Genomic DNA, 23,519 nt, shown 5'->3' on the forward strand with positions numbered 1-23,519 from the left:
CACCTTTGTCCTATAGTAGGGTGAGGACACGGGTGGCGCTGTGGGTTAAACCACAGAGCCTAGGACTTGCTGATCAGAAGGTCGGCGGTTCGAATCCTTGCGATGGGGGGAGCTCCCGTTGCTTGGTCCCTGCTCCTGCCCACCTAGCAGTTTGAAAGCATGTCAAAGTGCAAGTAGATAAATAGGTACCGCTCAGGCGGGAAGGTAAACGGCGTTTCCGTGCGCTGCTCTGGTTCGCCAGAAGCGGCTTAGTCATGCTGGCCACATGACCTGGAAGCTGTACGCCAGCTCCCTTGGCTAATAAAGCAAGATGAGCGCTGCAACCCCAGAGTCATCTGCGACTGGACCTAACAGTCAGGGGTACCTTTACCTTTTAGGGTGAGGAAGGGAGAGTTGGAGCCATGCTAGAGCCAGTGTGGCATAGTGGTTAAGGTGTTGGACTAGGGCCTGGGAGACCAGGGTTCAAATCCCCACTCAGTTATGTTGTATCTCACTAGGTGGCCCTGGGGCCAGTCACTATATCGTTCCACAGCCTCACAGGGCTGTTGTGGCTTTAAATGAGGAGGGGGAGAACCATGTTCACCATCCTGAGCTCCTTGGAGAAAAAGATGGGATATAAATGCTATAAACAAATGAATCAATGGTTGCTGCTGTGCCCTCCACCCTGTAGAGTTTGTCCCCGGGTGCAAATGATGCTCTGGAAGGTTCATGAACCCTGGACCTATTTGGGAGCTGGCCCCACTATGACAGAATTGCTTGTAAAGTAGAAGAGCCAAGCATATTATCATCTAGATTGCAGCACCGCCTGCCAAAATGCATTCTTCTCCCAAGGCGATTGTTATCTCGCTCTTAAGCCCGGCCCAGACTTGTCATCGGTATCAACCGAAAAGCACACAGCCATCATGAAGCAGAACCAATTAAAGGTAATTTGGATGGCTGCCGGCAGCTCCTTACAATAAATCTGAGAGGCCTCTGAAATCAAGGATTACATGCTAAAGATGATATTTTGCACTTGCCAAAGCTAAATATAATCGCAAGACTTCTACCTGCAAGGGAGAAAAAAGCAAATGCCCCAGTAATTAACAGCCTCTTTAAAATGCCTTATGGTTAGAGTGCGCCCCCCCCCCCAAAAAAAAACCCAGGAGCAGATTTTTTTTAATTGCCACATTGCTGAAGAGAATGAAAAATCAGTTTAGATACTCTGCTAGTCTTGGGTTCAACTGCTTTCTGGGGCAGTTGAGGAAAGCAGTTGAAAAAAAGTAGAACCCAAGAGGATTGGGGCCATCTAAAACTTACTTTGCCAGACTTCAGCTCTCAAATTGTGAAGGGCTTTAAAAACCAACTCCTTAATGTGATAATATTCAAATCAAATCACAAATGTCTCAGGGCAGTTTTATTAGTGCAGGATCTTTGTCCAGGACTCCTGTGCTGCCTGCTCAGTTCCTGGATCGAAGTGGAAACCCCAAATTTATGCTAGTTATAGACATTCAGTAAGAAACTTAGGAATGTCTCCCCACTCTTTCTCATTATCCAGGACCCCACTTAAGCAGAAATTCTTTCTAACTCTTGTTTGGCTGCTCCTCCATTTTAAACTCGAGGTCAGGCATAGGCAAACTCGGCCCTCCAGATGTTTTGGGACTACAACTCCCATCAAGCCTAGCTAACTGGCCAGTGGTCAGGGATGATGGGAACTGTAGTCTCAAAACATCTGGAAGGCCGAGTTTGCCTATGCCTGCTCTAGGTCATCAAACGCCGTTTTGGGGACTGAGTCTTGAACTGTGAGCTTTTTCACTCTCCTTCACTGGAAGTTTTTCAGCAAAGGTTAGATGGATTCTTTATCTGTAACTCTCGCATTGCTGGCAGTTGGACTAGATGAGGCTCAGGATCCTTTCTAACTGCAATCCTTTAATTCTATAAACTGTTTTAGAACAAATGGTAAACTCAGAGTAAGCCCTTCCCAGTTCTCAGGTATAAAAGCTGATCTTAGGGACAAATCACAGATCCACATTCCAGTTGCTTAAGAACTCTCAGGCTGATCCCATAACTAGACCCAGCAATAGGTTGGCTTTTAATATGTCAATAAGGCCTGGAGACTTGTTACTGCTGTTGGCCTCAGTTCTTTAGGTTCCCTTTTTGAGCAAGTCAGTTCAAGGGTAGGGATCTAAACCTGACATTTCCCATAGTTAGGGCAGCAGAAGAGTCAGGTATCATCCGTCCATCACTTACAGAACAATAAAGCAACTTCCATTTAAGGTAAAGGTAAAGGGACCCCTGACCATTAAGCCCAGTCGCCAACGACTCTGGGGTTGCAGCGCTAATCTCGCTTTACTGGCTGAGGGAGCCGGTGTACAGCTTCCAGGTCATGTGGCCAGCATGATTAAGCCGCTTCTGGCGAACCAGAGCAGCACACGGAAACGCTGTTTACCTTCCCGTCTGAGTGGTACCTATTTATCTACTTGCACTTTGACGTGCTTTCGAACTGCTAGGTTGACAGGAGCAGGGACCGAGCAACGGGAGCTCACCCCGTCACAGGGATTCAAACTGCCAACCTTCTGATCGGCAAGCCCTAGGCTTCCATTTAGTGGAACCCCCAACCTCATTCTTACCTTGAACATTTTCATGGTAAATTTGCTCACTTGCCTGAAAGAGAAACAAAAATGACCATCAGAACCATAAAGAAGAAAGTGAGAAGAATAAGGGGCCATGTTTGGAAACAGCAATGTTTCGGGCCTGATCCACCCGCTGCCCACCCACAGTGTGATTGAGAGCAAGTGTAACGCTGGTGCGGTTTGTGATTTACCCTCTCGAAGCCTTCGTGCATGTACGTGTCTCCTCCTGGCAGGACCTTCTGGAGCTCCTCCAAGCCTTGACGGATCTGCTCCCTGAAACAGCAGAACACAACATCTCCGCTGAGGGAAAGCCAACTCGCTATGGATAAAATTGGGGCACGAGGAATAACATTCAGATATAAAGATTTTAGATCTGCCCGTTCCAAACTATATTCAAAATGAAATGCAACGCAGTTGAAACAGGGGACACATTTTTAGATGCTGAATTTAGCCAACTCAGCCTTTCATGCCATCTTTAAGCACCTGCGGAAAAACTTTCTATTTCGCCAGGCCAATCCAGGCAATTAATTATACATCCATCACAGTAGTAAATTGACGTCTGCTTTTAACTTTTATGGTTTTACTGTATTTTATTTGTTTGTTTTTACTGCTGCAAACTGCTTATACAGTATGTATATTTTATGACACAGCGGCATGCAACTATTTTTATAAATAAACTTATGTCAAGCATGTTCTTTTCATTTTTGTAATACATTTTCTTACATCAATATCCTGCCTTTCTACCATCAATAGAACACAAGAGAATGCAGATATATTCACTGAACAGTAGTAGTCTCCTAGGTGCACTTTAGACTGTATCCTGGGGCCCAAGCTGTGCTCAGGACCAGTTTATTGAACACCTTGTAAGTATTCCTGCATCGCAGGGGGTTGGGCGAGGTGGCCTTCAAATTGTACAATTCTATGGTTCTATAGTTCTTTATTCTGTCCCTTCCAGCCAGTCCTCACTTTCATGCAACACAAAATTTAAGCAGCTGGACCTTCTTGCTCACAATATTTTGATGAATCAATGAAGTTTATATAGCTAGAGTTTATAAATCACATTGTGTAACACAGGCACGTCCAACAGGTATATCACGATCTACTGGTAGATCGTGGGGTGTTCCTGGTAGATCTCTGGTCTTTCAGGGATCTCCTCCCCCCCCCCACAAAAAAAGAAGAAGAAAAGAAGAAAAAATATCAACAACTACTGTTTCATAAAAAAGTTCAATCACTCTGGCTTCCTAAGAAAAGCTGAACAACTTTGCCTTTCCCAAAAAAGCACAGCAACTTTTGGTTCCTAGACAAAAAGTTGACCATCAGGTTAAGGTCCACTATTTGACTGTGGATTCAGGACCCTAAATATAATCAACTATTGATTATATTCTGTGTATATCACAACGCTCATTCAGTTTCATTCATTCATATATGCCATTTCCTTCATTCATTCATATACTTGTAACAATGTAACATAGATGCTAGCTGCATATATCATAGTCATAGAAACAAAACTTTACATTTCCTTTATTCGTTTGCTTCCTAAAAAAAAAGCTGAACAACTTTGGCTTCCCAGAAAAAGCCCAACAACTTTGATCCATCCAACGACAATGGTTAGATCACTGCCAGTCTTTTTACACTGTGAGTAGATCGCAGTCTCTTGGGAGTTGGACCTCCCTGGTGTAACATATCTATAGCTTAGCAGACAATTTTACCTGGCTTCAGAAGAGAGGAAATAAGAGTATGGCAGGGCATTGTTTGGGGGTGGTCCAGGGGTATGGACCCCCCCTTTGCTAAATTCCTGGGTGAAAATCAGTCTAACTCGAGGCAAATGGAGAAAGCAATTGTTATAAGCTGTGGAACATAACGGATCCATCACTGATTCCTGCAGGAGGGAGTTCCATGGTTGAACGATACACTGTGTGAAAAAGGACTTCCTTTTACCTGTCCTGAATCTTCACTGGACGTCCACGATCTCTAGTATTACGAGAGTCTAATCTTCAGGCTCCAGATTTATGTGAACGCAGCCACCCTCTTCCTTCTCTTCCTCCATCCAAACCAACTTCAAGATTAATGAGTTCATGGGAAAGACTTTTAAAAGCCCTGGACATCCAATGTAATCTTTTCAAAGCGCAGGCACACAGACAGATTAAAAACAGGCTGAGCAGGGTGGGCTCTGTGGTGTTTCACTCAGCTGTGAAAACTGACTCGAAGGAGCCAAGTGGAGTTCGGAAGGCTTTCAAGCCAAGATAACGCCTCTGTGGTCCTCAGACTATCTCCAAATGAACTCATGCTGCTGGTATCTTCATGGGAAGGAGATTGCCAGTTCAGCCAACACATGGGGAGGGGGTCTCAACATTTGTTGAGAAAATCCCATTTCTTCAGTTCACAATTAGTGCAAAGGGTTTGGTTTTCCAGGGAGATTCCAGTTGAACGGTTAACATTTCGCAGTAACATTATCTGTTTAATTCCTTACTTGATGAGAAGCACCATCATGTTAATGAGGCCAGAAGGCTTAACAATTTCAAGTGTGTTTTGGGGACATTGGGGAGCGTCCCCAGGAGAAAGAATATCAATATAAAATAAAGCGACACGTGGCACAGAGAAAGAGGATAGCAAAAAGCATTTCTCACACAGGTTCCCTTGTTATGATTTATTCTATGGAAACTTTAATTGGGCTGATTGTAGCACTCGGGGCACACTCCACATCATTTTAAGTTGGCTTTTAAAGAAATCCTTCAAGGATACAGCCTTAAAACCCCAGTTGTGTCATTATTGTGCACAAGAACCAGCCTCCTCAGTCCAGCTGGCATTTTCTCAAGGCTAGCGTCTAGTTTGTTTCAAGAATGCAGCAAATCTCACCAGCACCATCCCAGTACCCAAATATATTCCATGACAAGGTGCTGGAGGGTTTTTGGACCATGGCAGTCTTTAAAAAGAAACGCTTTGCAGGTTTTCAAACCCCAGAGGCACACGGGTTCAAAAATCAGAAAAGGGTTATGAAGTCAAACCCATGGCTGTAAGACTCAGCACCAGACCTCGCAAGCATCCCATCAGAACTGAACGCGCACTGTCATGAGGACAAAAGAGGAATCTGCTGGGCATTTCCGCCAGTTCCATGTAGTCCATTACTTGCATCTGCCATTCTTCCAAGGTGGGTAGGTCTTGTGTCTTCCAATGCTTTGCAATAAGTATTCTTGCTGCTGCTGAATACTTAAAGCATACATAAAGAAAGTTCTATCCTTCTTTGGCACCAATTGGTCGACTATGCCGACTATGGCGGAAATGACTGGCAGAATCCGAGACCAGGGAGAAGAGTTGGTGGAAGAAGATTGGAGGAAATTTAAAATTTATCTACAGAAACATTGTAAAATTTTTGAATGTTGATGACATTGAAATGAGCTGAAGGAGTTCTAGCAACAACGTTAAAAATAAGATTGGATTGATAATAGATAAATTAATTGGATATGAATTTGCTGAAATAATTTTTAAAAGGGATACAAAAAAGGGAGATGTGAGGAAGTCAGGAAAATAAGTGAATCAAAGAGGAGAATTTAAAAAAGGGATTTTTGTGTTTTTTTAGTGTGCTTTTTTCTGCTTTTTTCTATTTTTTTTTCTTTATAAGTTAAATGTTTGTAATTTTTGTATTTGGTAACTTTATATTTTTCTGTATGTGTTTTTTCTTTTTTCTGTTTGTTGTTATTTCTGAAACTTAATAAAATATTATTAAAAAAGAAAAGAAAAGAGGAATCTGCTGGGTCAGCTCAGTGCCCCACCTAGTCTTCTCAAAGTGGCTAACCAGCAAGCAGGGTTCGAGCACAAGAGAGCAGCACTCTTTCCTGCTGCAGTTTCCAGCAACTGTTTTCGAACATTCAGCTTCTTTAGACGTCCATGAGAGTTACAACGCAGTTGTGTCTGCTCCTGGCCTGACTTTCCATTTGGTTCCATTGCGCAGACTGAAGTTCAAGGGGCACAGGTGTGCAGGAAGAAAATGCATGATGCACAAGCCTCAGACCTTTGCAGCTCACCACCCCCCTTGCCTTCCCGGCTTCCTCTTACCTGTCTTCAGTGAGCCTCATCAGAGTTGAGCCTCTGGTTGAGAAAACAATGAAGGACATCCTCAACTGGGGGCTGGAAAAAGGGAACACAAGGGTTACAATCCACACTTTGGTTCACCCTGGACAAACATGAACGTAAAGAGTTTGGGACCCACCCAGGGATCATTTCTGAACCATCTAGGGCTGGAACTGAAAAAAATAAGAATCTTTTGCACTCTGGAACTCCCTGCCTATTGATATCAGGCAGCAATCTTCACTGTATTCTTTTCGGCACCCGTCAGAAATATTTCCGTATGTTTATTTCTTTAGTTCATAAAATATACAGACCACTTGACTGTAAAAAAACAAAGCTGCTTATGAAAAAGATAAGACAACAAACTCATCACTAAGAAAAATGAAAAATTTAATACGTTCAAAAAAGTTTAAATAACAATAGACAGAAAACAGATTAAGACCTGCATCAACTTTCTAAACATCTGGGTAGATTGTCTAAACAATTATGCTTTTAGCAGGCACTGAAAAGCGCAAGGTGAAGGTGCCTGCCTGTATCAACAGGCAGGGAGTTCCAAAGTGTTGGTGCTGCCACACTAAAAGGTTCTTACTAATGGGGAACAGGTATTAAGGGGCTCCTGAAACACTGCCAGTTCCACTGATCGAAGCAGTCCAGTGGGTGGATATGAGGTAAGGTGATCTTGCAGGTTCCTTTGGAGAATACCATGGCAACTTGTTGGTTTGTAGGATAGCTCAAAAGCCGGTGGGGAACCAACTGAGCTTGCAGGGCCTAACTAGCCACACCCACCTGCCCCACAGATGATGTAATCTATGACATCACATGTGGGACAGGTGAAGAGGCATAGCTGGGCCAAAAGAAGTTTTGCAGGCGCTTGCCCAGCCCCTCACACAGTGCCAAAGATCAGCTGGTTGTCAGGCTTAAGTGGTTCTAGACTCTGAAGCAGTGGTTCCCAAACTTTATTGAGTTGCCATCCCCTTGGTTCCATAAACTCATCCCCAGTGTCCCTTGCGCTAACCCTATAAAAAGCATTATTCAGAACAGTGGCTTGCACAGCCCACTAAGGAAGATAACAACACAACAAAATTCATTCAGGAATATTGCATGAATTTCCCCCCACATTCTTATTAACGAAAACAGAAGGGTGAAGGAAATTTAGAGCATAAAATATTTGTCTGTAGTGATTTATCAAACATGTACAAACCTTCACCCACCACTGATGTACAGTGACAAATTAATAAGAAAATCAGCAGCTGTTCCAATAACTGCTATCTTGTGAACTGTGGCAACTCAGAATCATAAATCATAAATAAATGTAACCTAAGGAAATAGCTTTGAAAGCAATAAGAGTAGTAAACAAGGAAAGTACCGTATTTTTCGCCCTATAGGACGCACTTTTTCCCCTCCAAAAATGAGGGGGAAATCTGTGTGCGTCCTATGGGGCGAATACAGGCTTTCGATGAAGCTTGGAGAGCAAGAGGGGTCGGTACGCACCAACCCCTCTCTCTCTCCAGGCTTCAGGAAGCTATCTGCAAGCCTGGGGAGCCCACGGGAGTTCCCACAGGGCTCCCCACGCTGTGGATAGCAGCCTGCCGCCCGGCGTGCAGAGTGCCCTGAAGCAGAGCGCCCCGCGCACCAGGCAGACATCGGCCAGCCCCACAAGCTCGGGGGACAGTGGGGAGGCGCAGCCCCGTCGTCCCACTGTTCCCCAACCTGGTTTTGGGGGGGAAATAAAGGGGAAAAAATTCCCCTTTATTTCCACCCCAAAAAACTAGGTGCGTCCTATGGGACAAAAAATACGGTACTTCACTCTAGGATCCAGCCTGGTCAATTGTAAATAAGTGATTAACGTGCTTCTGAGCGCCACCCCCACCCCCGGTTATCCTACCCCCCACTTTGGAAACCAGTGATCTAGAAAAACATAACACAAGGGCTAGAAGTATACCATGACTGGTTTTTAAAAACCAAAACCAAAGTATTTAATGAGATGGAGAGAGGAACCTTTAGAATGAATGAATCGATTGATTTTGGTCACTAACCAAAGTGGAACCCTTAGGATACCTTGCTCATGCAAATACAAAAAGAAGGGATCCATTTTGGAATTCATTCTGTATTATAAATTATGCTCCCTTCTTTTAATTAAACAGGACCCAATGTAATGCAAAAGGAAAGCTCAAGGCAAAACAAGTTAGAGGGTTCCCTCCCACAACCAAGTTAAATTGTGAATTTGCTCAATGAATTCTTCTCAGCTGTGATGTTATGGAGAATCAAAAGGACAAGCCCAACTGAAGCCAAGAGAGATGAAAGAACTTGATTCTCCTCTGGTATAATCCACAATTAGACATGAAGGCCTGATTCCATGCATGTTTACTCAAGCAAAACAAAAGGACTTTTAACTTGGGACTAAGCTCCATTGAGGGACGCGGGTGGCGCTGTGGGTTAAACCACAGAGCCTAGGGTTTGCTGATCAGAAGGTCGGCGGTTCGAATCCCTGCAACAGGGTGAGCTCCCGTTGCGCGGTCCCTGCTCCTGCCAACCTAGCAGTTCGAAAGCACGTCCAAGTGCAAGTAGATAAATAGGTACCGCTCTAGCGGGAAGGTAAAGGGCGTTTCTGTGCGCTGCTCTGGTTCACCAGAAGCGGCTTAGTCCTGCTGGCCACATGACCCAGAAGCTGTACCCCGGCTCCCTCAGCCAGTAAAGCGAGATGAGCGCCACAACCCCAGAGTCGGCCACGACTGGACCTAATGGTCAGAGGTCCCTTTACCCTTTACCTTCAAGCACCATTGAACATAGTGAAACTTACTTCCGAGTAAACATGCACGTCCGAAGCCTGATCATACTTAAGCTTCTTGAAATCAACCTTCTACTATCAGCCAAATTTCTTACCTTATAAATTTGTGGGCCAGATGTTCCACAAAGTGGTAGATTTCATTCCAGTGGTGCAAGACACTTCCTGATCTGGAAAAGAAAATCATTCCAGGCAATATTGGTTTAATTACAGAAACATTTAGGTTGCTGCTGCTTTATTAAGGTTTGGTTCATCTGGACATCTGTGGAGCTCATCAGGTTCAAAGCTGATCTCCCGTTCAAAATGCCTTTCGCAGTTCCTTGAAGGGGGAGGGGGAAGGGAAATGCCCGTATTTCATCTGTTGCTTTTGAAAGGCCCATGCAGATGATAGATCTTCCAGGTGAGCCCTGGGGACTGTTCCTTGACAAGGATAAATAACTGCAGCACTGGACCTTTAACTTGGCACTACACAAATCACACAAGGGCTGCCTCTGATCAGCCTCCCCGCACAGCTTTGAGTTGGGCTTTGTCGCTGCACAGAGCTTTTCAGCTGATTTCAATTGGGAAAGGGGAGACCAGGGCCGGCTCAAGACATTTTGGCACCTGAGGCAGACCCCCAAATGGTGACTCCCTCCATGCCAGGTAAGAAGTGGTCAGGGAAGATCTCTATCAGGTACAGGGGGTGGGACTCAACACCAGGATCTGCTGATCTGGTGGATCCTGCCACCTGAGGCAATTATCTCATTTTGCCTCATGGGTGGGCCGGCCCTGAGGAAACAAACCTGTTTTAAGTGAGAAACAGTCCAGTAGCATTAGGGAGAAAGTTAGATAGGGCTGAATCCACTGTAGCGCAGGTTAAGGTCCCTTAGTGATTCACTGGTTCCACTGGCAAAACTTTCTGAAACAGTGGAACACTTGTTGTGCAAGACGAAAGTAGCACACCAGGAAACATGAAAGAACACCTTCAAAGGTTGCTTAGGTCAAAAGCATGCAAGAATACATCTAAACCAACAGCCTGCTCCCATAGTGGCCAGCATCTGCCCAAAGGGAAGCTTCTAAGCAGAATCAGGGCCGTCTTACCCATAGGCACTAGGGGTGCGGGGCACCCGGGCACCCGGCTATCAGGGGTGCCAGGCCAAGAGTCCGGGGCCTGAGAGTTGAGTCCGCATAAGAGCCCGTCCGTCGGTTGGAGCACCACGACCGGCTCTTCTGCTGCGGGGGGCTCTGTGCCATGAGTTCAGGGGTGACCGAGCTAGCCAGCTGGTCGGCTCCACCCTCCTGCGTGCCTGGGACTGGGCAACCTGGGGGCACCGGGAAGATCTTTGCACCCCACATATGCTTAAGACAGCCCTAAGCAGGATTCTGCTTTGAAAGCCATCGAGGTTGGTTGCCATCCCTGCCTCCTGTAGGAGCAAGTTCCATAGGTTATCGTTTATTGTAACTATTGATGCGTTTTACAGATTTGATATATGGGTATAGTTTTAATTCTATCTGTGTTTAATTGTATTCTATTCATTGATTTGTCTTATGTTTGTAGTGGTTCTTGTTTTTATCTCTAAGCTGCCTTGAGTCCCATCAGGGGAAAAGGCAGAGTTTAAATACCGGTAAATAAAATAAACAAACAACATCAAGAAGGCTGCATTAAGAAGTACTTTCTTTGATCGGTCCTGAATCTTCTAACATCCAGCCTTCTTGGAAACCTACTAGTTCAAGCACTGAGAGAGGGAGAAAGACTCTTCTCTATCCACCGTCTCCATGCCAGTCATAATCTTATAAACTTCTATCATGTCCCCTCTCTCTCACCTTCTCTCTAAACTAAATGCTGTTTTGACCCTAACCCTAAAAGCCACCCAGGAGGGGCCCGGAATAAAATCTCCCATAATATGGAGTTTTCACATCCTGGGTGCCATCACTGAGGAAGCCCCGTCTCAAGAATCCTCGACGACAGTTCAGTAATATGCCCATATTGTAAATGAGGCAGGACACCAGATGTCTTACTCTATTTGCCAACTGCCATTTGTGAATTTCTGGCTAAGGTAAGATTGGAAACAGCGGCAGAGGCTCCTGGACACCTTTCTTAGCCGCCTGCCTCTCAAAATTTAGTGTCAGAGTATGAGCTGCCCCCAGACAGGATATTAAGAGTTAGGGGGTGGGTAGGTGAATGGGAAACGTGGTTCTGTTCACATTTTAATGCAAGTCTGCCTCATTTTGAATTTTCAAAACAATACGTGAACTGAAATGCAGCTGTCCTTCCAAATTTTGTGACGGAGTTCTCCAACCAAAACAAGCGTATGTTAAGGGAAAGTGTGCGTTGAAAGTGTGCACGTCAGTAAAAATGACCCACAAAGGTGCATTGAATTATGCAGATCTGCTTGCAAAGGAGTATAGAGATCAGGCAAAATTGTACACACAGCTACATGTGCTAAGAGAAATGGCGCCCTAAAACGCTGGTGAACTTTTGGAAACATTGTCCAGCTGCTGAAAACTCCCTTTGAGTTATCCAAGGGTTATAAATACTGTTAGCTAAGCCAATGGATTACCAACGATAAAAGAATGGAGGATGAAATTAATTGACTATGCGGAACTTGACAAACTAACAGTAAGGATCCGAAACTGGTGGGACCAGAAATTCACCGAAGACTGGAGTAAATTTACGGATTATTTGAAAAGTATTTGTGACAACCAGATGACGTTTGTAGGTTTACAAGAAGTTCTGTGAGGAATAAGATTAGAAATATTGTAAAAATGCAGAAGGAGAGAGGATATGTTAAGAGATATAAAGGCAATATTAAGTTAGGAAATGCATAAGAAGTGATTAAGACGGAGAGGTGCTGATGGAAGTCCAATAAGATTGTATTTGTGATAAATTGTGTGGTATGTTTTATAATTTTGTATGATAAAAACCAATATTTTTTTTTTTAAAAAAAAAAGCTAAGCCAATGGATAACGGTAATAATTGTATTTGTTGGGTCAAACGTCCAAATGCCTGCCTACAGGAGGTCTGAAATCATTTTCTGGCGTTGGGTTGCTGAGGGTGGAACACTGAAAAATCCTGCCTGATGCTGGCCTCAGGAACTCATAGCAGTTGAGAGATCTCTCAAGGCAGCAGTTACTACATTTTCCCCCTTTAAAGAGAAGCAGCTGAGGAACAGCCATTGCGTTTAGAGACACAGGTCTATTTTCCATGGTCTAGGGAAAGAATCCCTGCCCTGGTCCAGCTCTATAGAGCTCCCCGTGGCTCCGAAAGAGCTCCCTTTTCGGCTCTGCTGCTGCGACTCAGGGACCCGTTAGACAAGAGGCTTCTACGTTCTTGGTGGTTTGGAAGGAGCCTGTCTCAGTTACACACCACTTTTTAAATTCGCCACATAAGTACATCCTCCAGCTTTTCGTCTCCCCTCGGAACAAGAATCCAAACATCTAAAATTACAGCTCTTTTTTCCGTGAGACCTTCCCACACGCCTCCTCGCGCAGGAAAGTGCTGCCACCGCGATGTTGAAGGCCAGCAGAAAGGAATTTAAATAAATAAATCCCCTTTCTTTGCAAGGAGGGTGGCTTCTCTCCCTTCTAGAGGCAAGAGTTGAAAGTAGAACTACGAAAAGAAAAAGAAAAAAACCCTCAAAAACTCCCGCAGTTCAGAATCGCCAAGAAGGTTCACAAAAGGTCAACCAAAACGATCAAGTAAATAGAGGAACTCCCCGGTGAGGAAACTCCTAGAGAAAAGGTTTGTAAAATTAAGCATGCACTGGAGAAAGAAACTAGTTTTGCCCTCTTTCATAAAACTAAAACTCCAGTGAAACAGAATGTTGGAAGATTCAGGACAGATTGAAAAAACAGTTGTTCCTCGTGCAGCACATTGTTAAACTATGGAACTCACTCCCACAGGAAGTAGTGATGACCGCCAACCTAGATGGCTTTCAAAGAGGATTAGACAAATTCATGGTGGAAAATTTGATGGCTATTAGCCAGGATGGCTCCACAGTTGGAGGCAGTAAGGCTTCTGAACATCAGCTGATGGAAACCACAGGAGAGGAGCATTGCTCTTGTGTATTTCCCAATAGAGGTATCTGGTTGGCCGCTGTGAGAACAGGATGCTGGCCTAAATGGACCACTGACCTGATCCAACAGGCTCTCCTTATGTTCTGCCTCTTAAAACAGCTGGTCTAACCATGAGACTGTAACCTGAAATGGCATCTCACTGTCTTACGAACGGCAGGTCTGCTCAGTGTACTGTACAAATGCTAACGGTGATGGGCAAAGTCAAACCTGAAGCTCTTCCTTCAGGTAATCTTTTAACTTCAGAGCAAGCTTGGATCACACAGCCCTTCAAGAGGACAACAGTTCTCTGACAACCTTTCAAACAGAGGCAGGGCCAGCCCAAGACATTTTGCTACGCGAGGCGAACCCGATGGCTCCTCTGACCACGTCTCACTCCTACAGAGGGTCTTAGGCCACATGCACCCTCACCAAAGATGCTTCCAAGCTGGGCAGGCATGAGAGGAGAGGTGGGGTCCATGCTCAGCAACTGGCCCAGGTGCCATGCCTGTAGCCTCCGCCAAGCCTCCACGCTGCCCACCCAGTTCCTCTGGCACTGGCAGCAGCTGCAGACATCAGCCAGAACAGGGCACAAGCTGCCGCCATCTTGGGCTACCTGTGCAAGAACATTGTCTGCACAAGTGCATGACGGGGAGAGGGAAGCCAATGGTGTCCTAGTGCTTATGCACTAACTCGGTTTGTTTATTTGCAGTTTAGGAGAATGCTCCAGCAGCTGCGCGCACACATAGCCCCATCGGAGGCAGGAGAATGCAAGATGCAGCCATCTCTGCCACCAGCCAATGGGGGCTAGAGGGATCAGGCGTGGGATTGTTGGGTGGATCCTTTCGGCGAGGGAGGTTGCCCCTCCAGAGAGGGAAATGAGCTAGGAACCTGATCCAAACCTGCCACCTCTCTCACTTTCCCCTGAAGCATCTGCCTCAACTTGGCTCATTACGTATATGTTAAAAAAAGGTAAAGGACCCCTGGACAGTTAAGTCCAGTCAAAGGCAACTATGGGGTTGCGGTGCTCATCTCGCTTTCAGGCTGAGGGAGCTGGCATTTGTCAACAGACAGCTTTCCAGGTCATGTGGACAACATGACTAAACTGCTTCTGGCATGACAGAACACTATGACGGAAGCCAGAGCACACGGAAATGCCATTTACCTTCCCGCTGGAGCGGTACCTATTTATCTACTTGCACTGGCGTGCTTTTGAACTGCTAGGTTGGCAGGAGCTGGGACACAGCAACGGGAGCTCACTCCGTCACGGGGATTCGAACCGCCAACCTTCCGATCAGCAAGCCTAAGAGGCTCAGTGGTTTAGACCACAGCGCCATCCTGCATTACAGAGCTGGCCATGAAAAGAGGATAATCGTCCTGTAAAGGAGGACACATGGTGACTCTATAGCTGAGTGGCAGGAGGCAGACCGTGCATGCTACAGGTCTGGATGATGAAGATCCCAAGGAGGTTATTTTTAGCAGGGGGGGAAGAATGAAAGAACAAGAATGAGGTAGCATGACAACAAAGATGAATGGAGGGACATGAATGAAAGGGGAACTCAATGCAGACATTCACAACCAACTTCACAGAGTAGAGGCAGCTCCATTCACTGCAGTCCCAGATCTCACAAAAGCAGCTTTCAAGTAGCCTCAAAGAAGTGACACCAAAAAAATTGCAGTTATGTGGCATGGAAAATGGAAGGATCATAAAACTGCAGGGTTGGATGGGGTCCAAAAGGCCATCAAGTCCCACCCCCTACAATGCAGGAACAGACACGTTTTAAACTCATATCTGCCACAGTCAATGTCATTGGAGGGTTCACATTTGACTCAAAGTTGTAGGTTTCTTTAAAAAAAATGCCCACCCCAAAACACTCATTTTTAAAAGCTAAAACCCTGCTTTAGCCTCAGTTGTGAAAGCACCACTACACAACAGCTACACTACCAGATGGTCCAGAGTGAGGGGAGGAAACTTGGGGTCTTCCAGATGTTGCTGGCCTCTCTCTCCCATCAGCCTCCACCCATCATGCCAAATGGTCAGGTGTGATGGAGGTCCACTTGGTCTGTATCAGCCATCCCCAACCTGGTGCCCTCCAGATGTTTTGGACTTCAACTCCCATGAGCCCCTGCATCCCATGGCTGTGCCAGCTGGTATTGATGGGAGTCTTCCTAAACATCTGGAGGTCTTCAGGTTGGGGGAGGCCAGTCTATAGCAATCAGACTGGGTTTTACTTTTTTGTTTAGGCAACCCTATCCAAATTTAAGAATCTTTGTTTTAAAACTGCTGGGTTTGTTCATACTTGGAAAAATTATATTTCTGCTTGATTTATTGGTATTTTCTTGTATGTAATATTGTTTTATGTATACTGCTCAGAGGTGTTTTTGATTAAGGGGCATGTAAATCTTGCTGGTAAATAAACAAGCAAAGTAAACTTCTCTGGGCAGCGCATATTAAAATATTGGAGAAACCACATTAGAGAGTCCTAGAGCACTTTCGTGACAAAGGAGCATTATGGCAGCAGCAGCATTTGTGGATGAAGAGTTACCCACAGCTGGCAGAGACATACAGATGCGGGAAGAAATGGTAAACAAGAGGGTCAAATAGCATTTGCCGTTTGACTCAACTGCTTGCCATTACACTCTCCTCCCCTCTCCATATTCCTGTCAACTGAGGACAGTCCTCCATGCCTCTGATAATGCAGACTCTAGTCCCACCGGAAGCTGCCCTATTTACAGGAGAGAGTGAGCGCCCTTCCAGAGGGCCTGTTTAACGAGCATTCGTTCTGATTCGTTTGAACACAAGAACGCCGGAAGAGGCTGCAGGATCAGGCCAATGACCCATCTGGCCCAGCATCCTCTTCTGACAGTGGCCGACCAGAGGCCTGTGGGAAACAAAAGAGCGCTCTCCCCTCCTGTGGTTTCCAGGGCTGGTATTCAGAAAAACTGCTGCCTCACAGAATTGGAGAGTTCAAAGGGACCTCCACAGGTCCTCTAGACCAGTGATGGCAAACCTTTTAGAGACCGAGTGCCCAAACTGCAACCCCCAAACCCACTTACCGTATTTTTCGCTCTATAGGACGCACTTTTCCCCCTCCAAAAAATGAAGGGGAAATGTGTGTGCGTCCTATGAAGCGAATGCAGGGGGGAGGCAGGCAGGAAAAGCCCCCAAAAGCCGCACACAAACTCCGCACGGCTCTTGCGGGCTTTTCCTCAGGAGGGACAAGGGACTGACGTGGCCAGTCAGTCCCTTCTCCCTCCTCGTAGAAAAGCCCACAGGAGCCGTGCGCTCCTTAAAGGGTGTGCAGCTCCTGTGGGCTTTTGCGGGAGGTGGGAGTATTGCACAGCCTCTCCCGGCTGGAGAGGTGACCCGTGGCTATGGCAGCAGCCATATTTATTTATCACAAAGGTATTTATCACAAAGTGCCACCCATAGCGGAGGCTCCGCAAGGGAAAACGTGCACCCTGGGGGTTGTGGCTCGGTTTTGCCCACAACCCCAACGCCCCATCCAAGGCGCTTCTACTCGGACACAAGTCCCAGGATCCACGCCCAGCCTTTGAAAACAACACGAGCGCCTGCTTGGGGATAGCGTCGTGTATGCGAATGGGACCAATGCCCCACCTGGCCTTTCCCTTTGCGCCTCCCTGGCCATGAGGGCGCCTTCTCGGTCTGGGCATCCCGCGTGGAACGGCTGAGCAAAAGGAGCCCTAAAGGCACTGCAGTAGATGGACCAGTTTGGGGATTTCGGCTCTTTGCTGTCCCGCTCTTGCAGCATCCGAAACCTCCGCGCAATTGGGCGCAATGAACTCAGAGCAAAGAATAGTTGCAACCCCTGTTTTGGAGAGAGTTGGCGCCCTGACGGGCATCGAATCCCGCTCCTTCAGTGGAGTTTCCTGTGTTGACCCACCGCTCACATGGCCCAAGTTGAGCTGAGGATTTGACGCGCCGCCCTTGCCTTCTGCTGGCTCTGTGCTGGGGGGACGGCGCGTGTACCCACAGGGAGGGCTCTGAGTGCCCCCTCTGGCACGCATGCCATAGGTTCGCCACCACTACTCTAGACCAATCCCTTGCCATTCAGGTGTCTCAGCTAAAGCATCCATGGCAGACGGCCATTCAACCTCTGCTTAAAAACCCCCAAGGAAGGAGAGCCCATCACCTTCCATTTGCCCAGAAGCCCTTCCACCCATTCTCCTTGCACCTCAGGCGAAGCGGCTGAGACCCACTGTTACAAACTGTAGAGGCAAAGCAAGGCCACTGGCCCTTTTCCTCTTTGAAACTCATTGAGGTTGGTGACCATCCCTGCCTCCTCCATGAGAGAAAGTTCCATAGTTTGACTAAAGGTAAAGGTAAAGAGACCCCTGATGGTTAAGTCCAGTCGCAAATGACTCTGGGGTTGCAGCACTCATCTCGCTTTACAGCCCAAGGGAGCCGGCGTTTGTTTGCAGACAGTTTTTCTGGGTCATGTGGCCTGCATGACTAAGCCGCTTCTGGCGAAACCAGAGCAGCGCAAAGAAACGCTGTTTACCTTCCCGCCAGATTGATACCTATTTATCTAATTGCACTCTGACGTGCTTTCGAACTGCTAGGTTGGCAGGAGCAGGGACCGAGCAACGGGAGCTCACCCCGTCGCGGGGATTCGAACCGCCGACCTTCCGATCGGCAAGCCCTAGACTGAGTGGTTTAGACTACAGCACCACCCGTATCCCATAGTTTGACTAAGTGCTACACAAATAAGCCCTTTTTTTTAACCTGTCCTGAATCTTCCAGCTTCCAGGGATATCTGTGGGCTGTCATGTTATGAGAGAGTGAGAAAAAAACTTTCCCCTCTCCACTTTCTCCAAGCCATGTATAATTCCTTTTTTTAAAAAAACATTTTTTTTATTAAAGACTTCTTGGTTTACAAAAGTATGTACAATGTCTCTTTTTTTTCAAGTCACATTTTCTACAGATCAGTTTCATTTGTTGAGACATTAGTGTTACATTAGGAAGAAAAGGGATGGAAGTGGGCATGGTGAGTACACCTGGAGAGGGACACAGTTGAAAATACCTATAGGATGCACCGTCCCACAAGGCGCACCTAGTTTTTTTTGGGGAAAATAAAGGGGGGGAAATTATTTTCCCCCCCAGGCTGGGACAGGGGAAGGCCGAGCTTCCGCCGACCCCAGCACCCAGAGCAGCACACCAGGCTCCAATTTTCAATTCTTTATTTATACGGCTATTAGCCCATAAAATATGTACGAACATAAAAGCACAGAAGCATAAAGACCAATATATCTAACAACAGAAGGTGAACACCACGATGCAAGGGTGGGTCATTGAGCAGTGACAAATAACAGCTTGGGGCCCGGAAAGATCCAAGGGACGGTTCACAGAAAAAGGAGAACTGGAGACGAGATCCGTCATGCACTCTCATCATAACTGTCCGATTAGTTTTTGTTGTTGTTGTTGTTTTTTGGTGGTTTTTGTGTGTGAGATAACCGCATTCAGGAATCTCGCCACCTGCAGAGTTACAGAAGGATCTGTATCCTGCAAAAGCAGTGCGGCATGTGACTCAACAGGCCTGCCAACCAAGCGCAGTAAAGCAGGACCCAGGAATTTAGTCCTGGCTATGCTATGTAGGGGACAGTTGAACATTATATGTGGAAGAGATTCAACTGTTTTCCCGTCACACTCGCATAGCGGAGACACCAAACCCTTGGAAAATCTGTGGCTCAGCAGGTTCGATGGAAAAACATTGAACCTTGCACGAATAAATGCAAGTCGGTGTGGTACAGATGAAAGAGATGACATGTATGATGGAAGGCCAAGTGGTGGGGTTATTCCGTGATACCTGGGGGAGCAGACACCCCCACCCCTGGAGAGGTTGTGTTGATTTTCAATGTCTGCTAATCTTTGCTCGATAAGGCTTTTGGCTGAGCGTAGGTTCATCTTTAAGGAGTCCGCTGGGGAAATTCCGATGCTCAGAAGTTTGGCATGGATTTTTCCTACCCACGGATTAACAAAGTCATCCCGCCAGAGGCACTGAAAGAGGTAATGGTCGGGAAGCCTATGCCAGCTGGACAGCCAATAGCCAAAGACTCGCTTCCAGATGACAGTCTCCAATGATGCAATCCTTAACTCCAGACGTATGGATGTGTTGCTCACACACATGGGGAGTTTCAGAAGGCGACGGAGAAACTGATTCTGCAATGTCCCCAGCGATGTTAAATTGGACCCTGGGGCCCAGAGCGGGGCAGCATAACAGAGGGTGGAAACCACTTTTGCGTGGTACACCTTCAATGCAGAAGGGATGTGGGAGGCTCCGTCGGCCGCAAAAAAATTGGAGTAGAGTATAAAGTATTGTTTTCCCTTTGTTTAGTAAATACTGTATCTGTGGCACCTAGTTTTTTGGGGGGAAAATAAAGGGGGGGAATTATTTCCCCCCCCCAGGCTGGGGCGGGGGAAGGCGGAGAGCTGCGCAAGGCTGGACGTGCTGAGCTCAGTGCGCCCAGGCTTCAGCATGCAAGCAACTCTCCGCAAGCCATGGGAGCCCGATGCGGGCTCCCATGGCTTGCGGAGATCTGCGTGAAGCCTGGAGAGCGAGAGGGGTCGGTGCGCACCTCCAGGCTCCAGGCTTCAGCGAAAGCCTGCATTCGCCTCATAGGACGTACACACATTTCCCCTTCATTTTTGGAGGGGAAAAGGTGCGTCCTATGGGGCGAAAAATACGGTACTCGTACCACAGCATACCCATTCCTCCCAAACAAACCGAGGGAAATCCCCACAACAATAAACAGGTTCACACAGACCATGCTTAAAGCATGGAAAGCAGAAGTAGGCAAACTGTCCCCAACCCCATCCCCACTAATTCCCCTGGCACGCCACCCATTATTTCACCAGGCAGCACAAAACCTCCAGATAAAAACCTGGCAAGCCAAAGGCTTACATTGCCTAACAGACTTCTACAAAAATAGCAAACCCTTATCAGCACAAGAAATAGAAGACAAACTAGAAGACACCCAAATGCCCTGGCTAACACACCACCAATTACATGCCCTCTTAAACAACCCGGTACAGTGGTACCTCGGGTTAAGTACTTAATTCGTTCCAGAGGTCCGTTCTTAACCTGAAACTGTTCTTAACCTGAAGCACCACTTTAGCTAATGGGGCCTCCCGCTGCTGCCACTGCGCTGCCGGAGCACGATTTCTGTTCTTATCCTGAAGCAAAGTTCTTAACCCGAGGTACTATTTCTCGGTTAGCAGAGTCTGTAACCTGAAGCGTATGTAACCTGAAGCGTATGTAACCCAAGGTATCACTGTAGTAAAATCAGCAACAACTAGGACCCTGACAACCTTCGAAAGTCATGTCTAATTTTATAAAATTCTCTCATGTGGCCTCTTATCCACCTCTTCCCTAAGCCTTTAAGTCCCAAATGCTGCCACCTTTCTTCACAAAAGAGTTATTTCATCTCCTGGATCATTTCACTTTCCCTTTTCTGCACCTTTTCCAATTCTACAATATCTTTCTGGAGGTGAGGCGGCTTAGAGCTGCACGCATTATTCCCCATGCAATAAATGTCAATAAATGCCCTATTAATTGAGCAGAGTTACCCCGGGCCCAGGAAGCGTTTTGGGTTCCCTGGCGGAGAGCGCATTTGGGCCCGACTCTGATCTCTCAGAAAGTGCGAGCAATCTGCAATCCTCATCACCCTTGTGGCCTTCCCTTCCCCATCCCATGAAACTTGGCACTCCAGAAGAAATATTAGACCCAAATTAAAGCGGCCAGCACAAGACGTTGGAGGCAGCCCTTGTGTTTTAAAGCAGGAAACCGGAGCGGCTTTCTCCTCATTTTCTGAAGGGGCATGTCGTTTTGTTTCCCTCGGGGGTCTCCCTCTGCCCCAGTTGCCATTCTGGGGGCTCTCGGCTTGGCCTCCTGGACCAGCAACTAAGCTTGCCCACTTTGAGAAGCAAGTATGTGTTTGAACGCAGCCTGCAAACAATTTCACTCCCACTCCAGTTTTCCTGCCACCCCAGGCTGAGCGGCTGAGACCCATTGCTCCAGTAACCGAATGACAACATTCAGAAGGGGAGGTGTTGGCCATTTTCCATTTCTTTTCTTTGGCTGTTTCAATGCCCTTTCTAGGCCAAAGGAGTCCAGGGTCTTGCCATATGGCTCTTAGGAAGCATTTTCGATGTGAAAATGGCCAGCTCAAGAAGAGCGCCAACGTGGAACGCGAGACTCACATCGGGAAGAATCCCAGCCTGTGGAGTCCCGCGGGTGATCATGACCCATCTCCCTCGCTCTTTCCCACTACTCTGCCAGCCTGGCCCTTCCTTGAGGGGTGCTGGGAGGAGAACGTAAGAGGCCTCCCCTGTGCCACTCTAAGCTCTGACTTCGGAGAAGGGGCCAAATAAAAATGTGACCAATGAGATAGATTTTTAAAGACTGGGACAGCAATATTATGATCATAATATTGAATTTGATAAGTGGGAAAGACTATGGACAGAAACAATTAAATTTACTGTAGGTACAACACTTAAGGAAAATTTAATGAAGATGATGTATAGATGGTATATGACTTAACTGTCAGGGGTCCTTTACCTTTATCTTTTAAACTTGCTAAAATGTATAGAACTACAGAAAAGGCATGTTGGAAATGCAAGGAGAAGGAAGGGAATTTCTTCCATATGTGGTGGATGTGCAGTAAAGTTAAAGCCTACTTGGATATGATATACAATGAACTGAAAAATATTTTTCAATATACTTTTATTTAAAAACCAGAGGCTTTTCTATTGGGTATTGTGAGAGAAGAAATTCCAAAAGTAGACTTAAATATGTTTATGTATGCTACCACGGCTGCAAGGACACTTTTAGCCTGGAAAAAGAAGCAGCAGGAACTTCCAACTTTGGAAGAATGGCAGATAAAAATGATTGAATATACAGAACTGGCAAAGCTGATGGGGAAGATCCGAAACCAGCGTGATGAACTGTTTGAAAAGGACTGGAGTAAATTTATACAATATATGAAAGAACATTGTAAACATTTGAGAATGTTTGCAGGTTAGATTTAAAATATTTTGTAATGATAATTTTTGAAACTGATTTACAAATACTAAAGTAATTTTTTTTAATTAAGAAGGTAAACAGGGTGATGTAGAAATGTTAAGAGGGGGGAAGTCGAGGCTCAGTATGAGCAAAGTTGCATGTGATGATATGCTTTGATATGAATGTGACAAAGGAAAAAGGAAAAATATGAAAACTTAATAAAAAATATATTTTAAAAAAAGACTGAGACAGCAAGATCTCCACAGTAAGATTGTCCTTCTCAGAGTGCACCCACTTCAGACCATGTTGGAAAACCACAAGATGCAGTGTTGCATAGTGGTTAGAGTGTTGGACTTGGACCTGGGAGACCAGAGTTCAAATTTACGGTTGTGACAATGGGCCCAGTCACTGCCTCTCAGCCTAACCCTATCTTGCCGGGCTGTTGTGGGGATTAAATGAGGAGGGAGCGAGAGCCAGGTTTCTTACCTTGAGGTTCCTGGTGAAAAAGGTGGGGATTTATATTTATAAGCAACAAATAAATAAACAAACAAACCTATTTTGAAACTGAGGAGATGCTCCATGTGTGAAAGGGTCTGCTCTTTGAGGAAGGAAAATTAAAACTTCCACAAGGCCCATGCCCAGCCTCTTGGGGCCGTGAGAGCAGCTTTTTGAATCCAAGCCTAGATGGGGCCTTTTGTTTGGGTTTTGCCCTCCCCATCTTATGACATGCCTACTTCTATTAATGTTGCCCAAAGTCCCGTCCCTCTATTCTCGGGCACTCGCACAGCTGGACAAATATTGTAAACGCAACCGTAAGCCTCTTATGTAAACACAATGGCATGGAGTCAGCTGTGGGGTAAATAACATGAGTAAGCATTTTATATCATCTCTGGACACTATTAAGCAAGAGAAAGCAGCAAAGGGAGAAATGTGCATTTCATTAGCTGGGAACAAAGAAAAAGTGACTCAGAGTTAAAGGGAGAGAAACGTACATTGGGGGTGGGG

The 23,519-nt window shown here is 46.2% G+C and overlaps 1 protein-coding gene and 1 long non-coding RNA gene across 5 annotated transcripts in view; both read right to left on the reverse strand.

Moving 5' to 3' along the window:
• Window positions 1-23,519, reverse strand: part of ANTXR1 (ANTXR cell adhesion molecule 1) — a 268,335-nt gene that overhangs the window by 243,240 nt on the left and 1,576 nt on the right. For all 4 annotated transcript variants that reach the window (XR_014567574.1, XR_014567575.1, XR_014567576.1 and 1 more), the window contains exons 2-5: window positions 9,558-9,629; window positions 6,663-6,734; window positions 2,801-2,882; window positions 2,607-2,640 (exon numbers count right to left, since the gene is read on the reverse strand). Coding sequence is in view for 1 of the 4 variants with exons in the window: in XM_083753288.1 (XP_083609414.1) it covers window positions 2,607-2,640; window positions 2,801-2,882; window positions 6,663-6,734; window positions 9,558-9,629 (260 nt within the window). In the remaining 3 variants the exon portion in view is untranslated. The remainder of the gene's footprint in view (window positions 1-2,606; window positions 2,641-2,800; window positions 2,883-6,662; window positions 6,735-9,557; window positions 9,630-23,519) is intronic.
• Window positions 1-23,519, reverse strand: part of LOC310851268 — a 204,054-nt gene that overhangs the window by 157,656 nt on the left and 22,879 nt on the right. The window lies entirely within an intron of this gene.

This window comes from Podarcis gaigeae (genome assembly GCF_964106915.1).
Source record: "Podarcis gaigeae genome assembly, chromosome: 8".
NCBI classification, from domain to species: Eukaryota; Metazoa; Chordata; class Lepidosauria; order Squamata; family Lacertidae; genus Podarcis; species Podarcis gaigeae.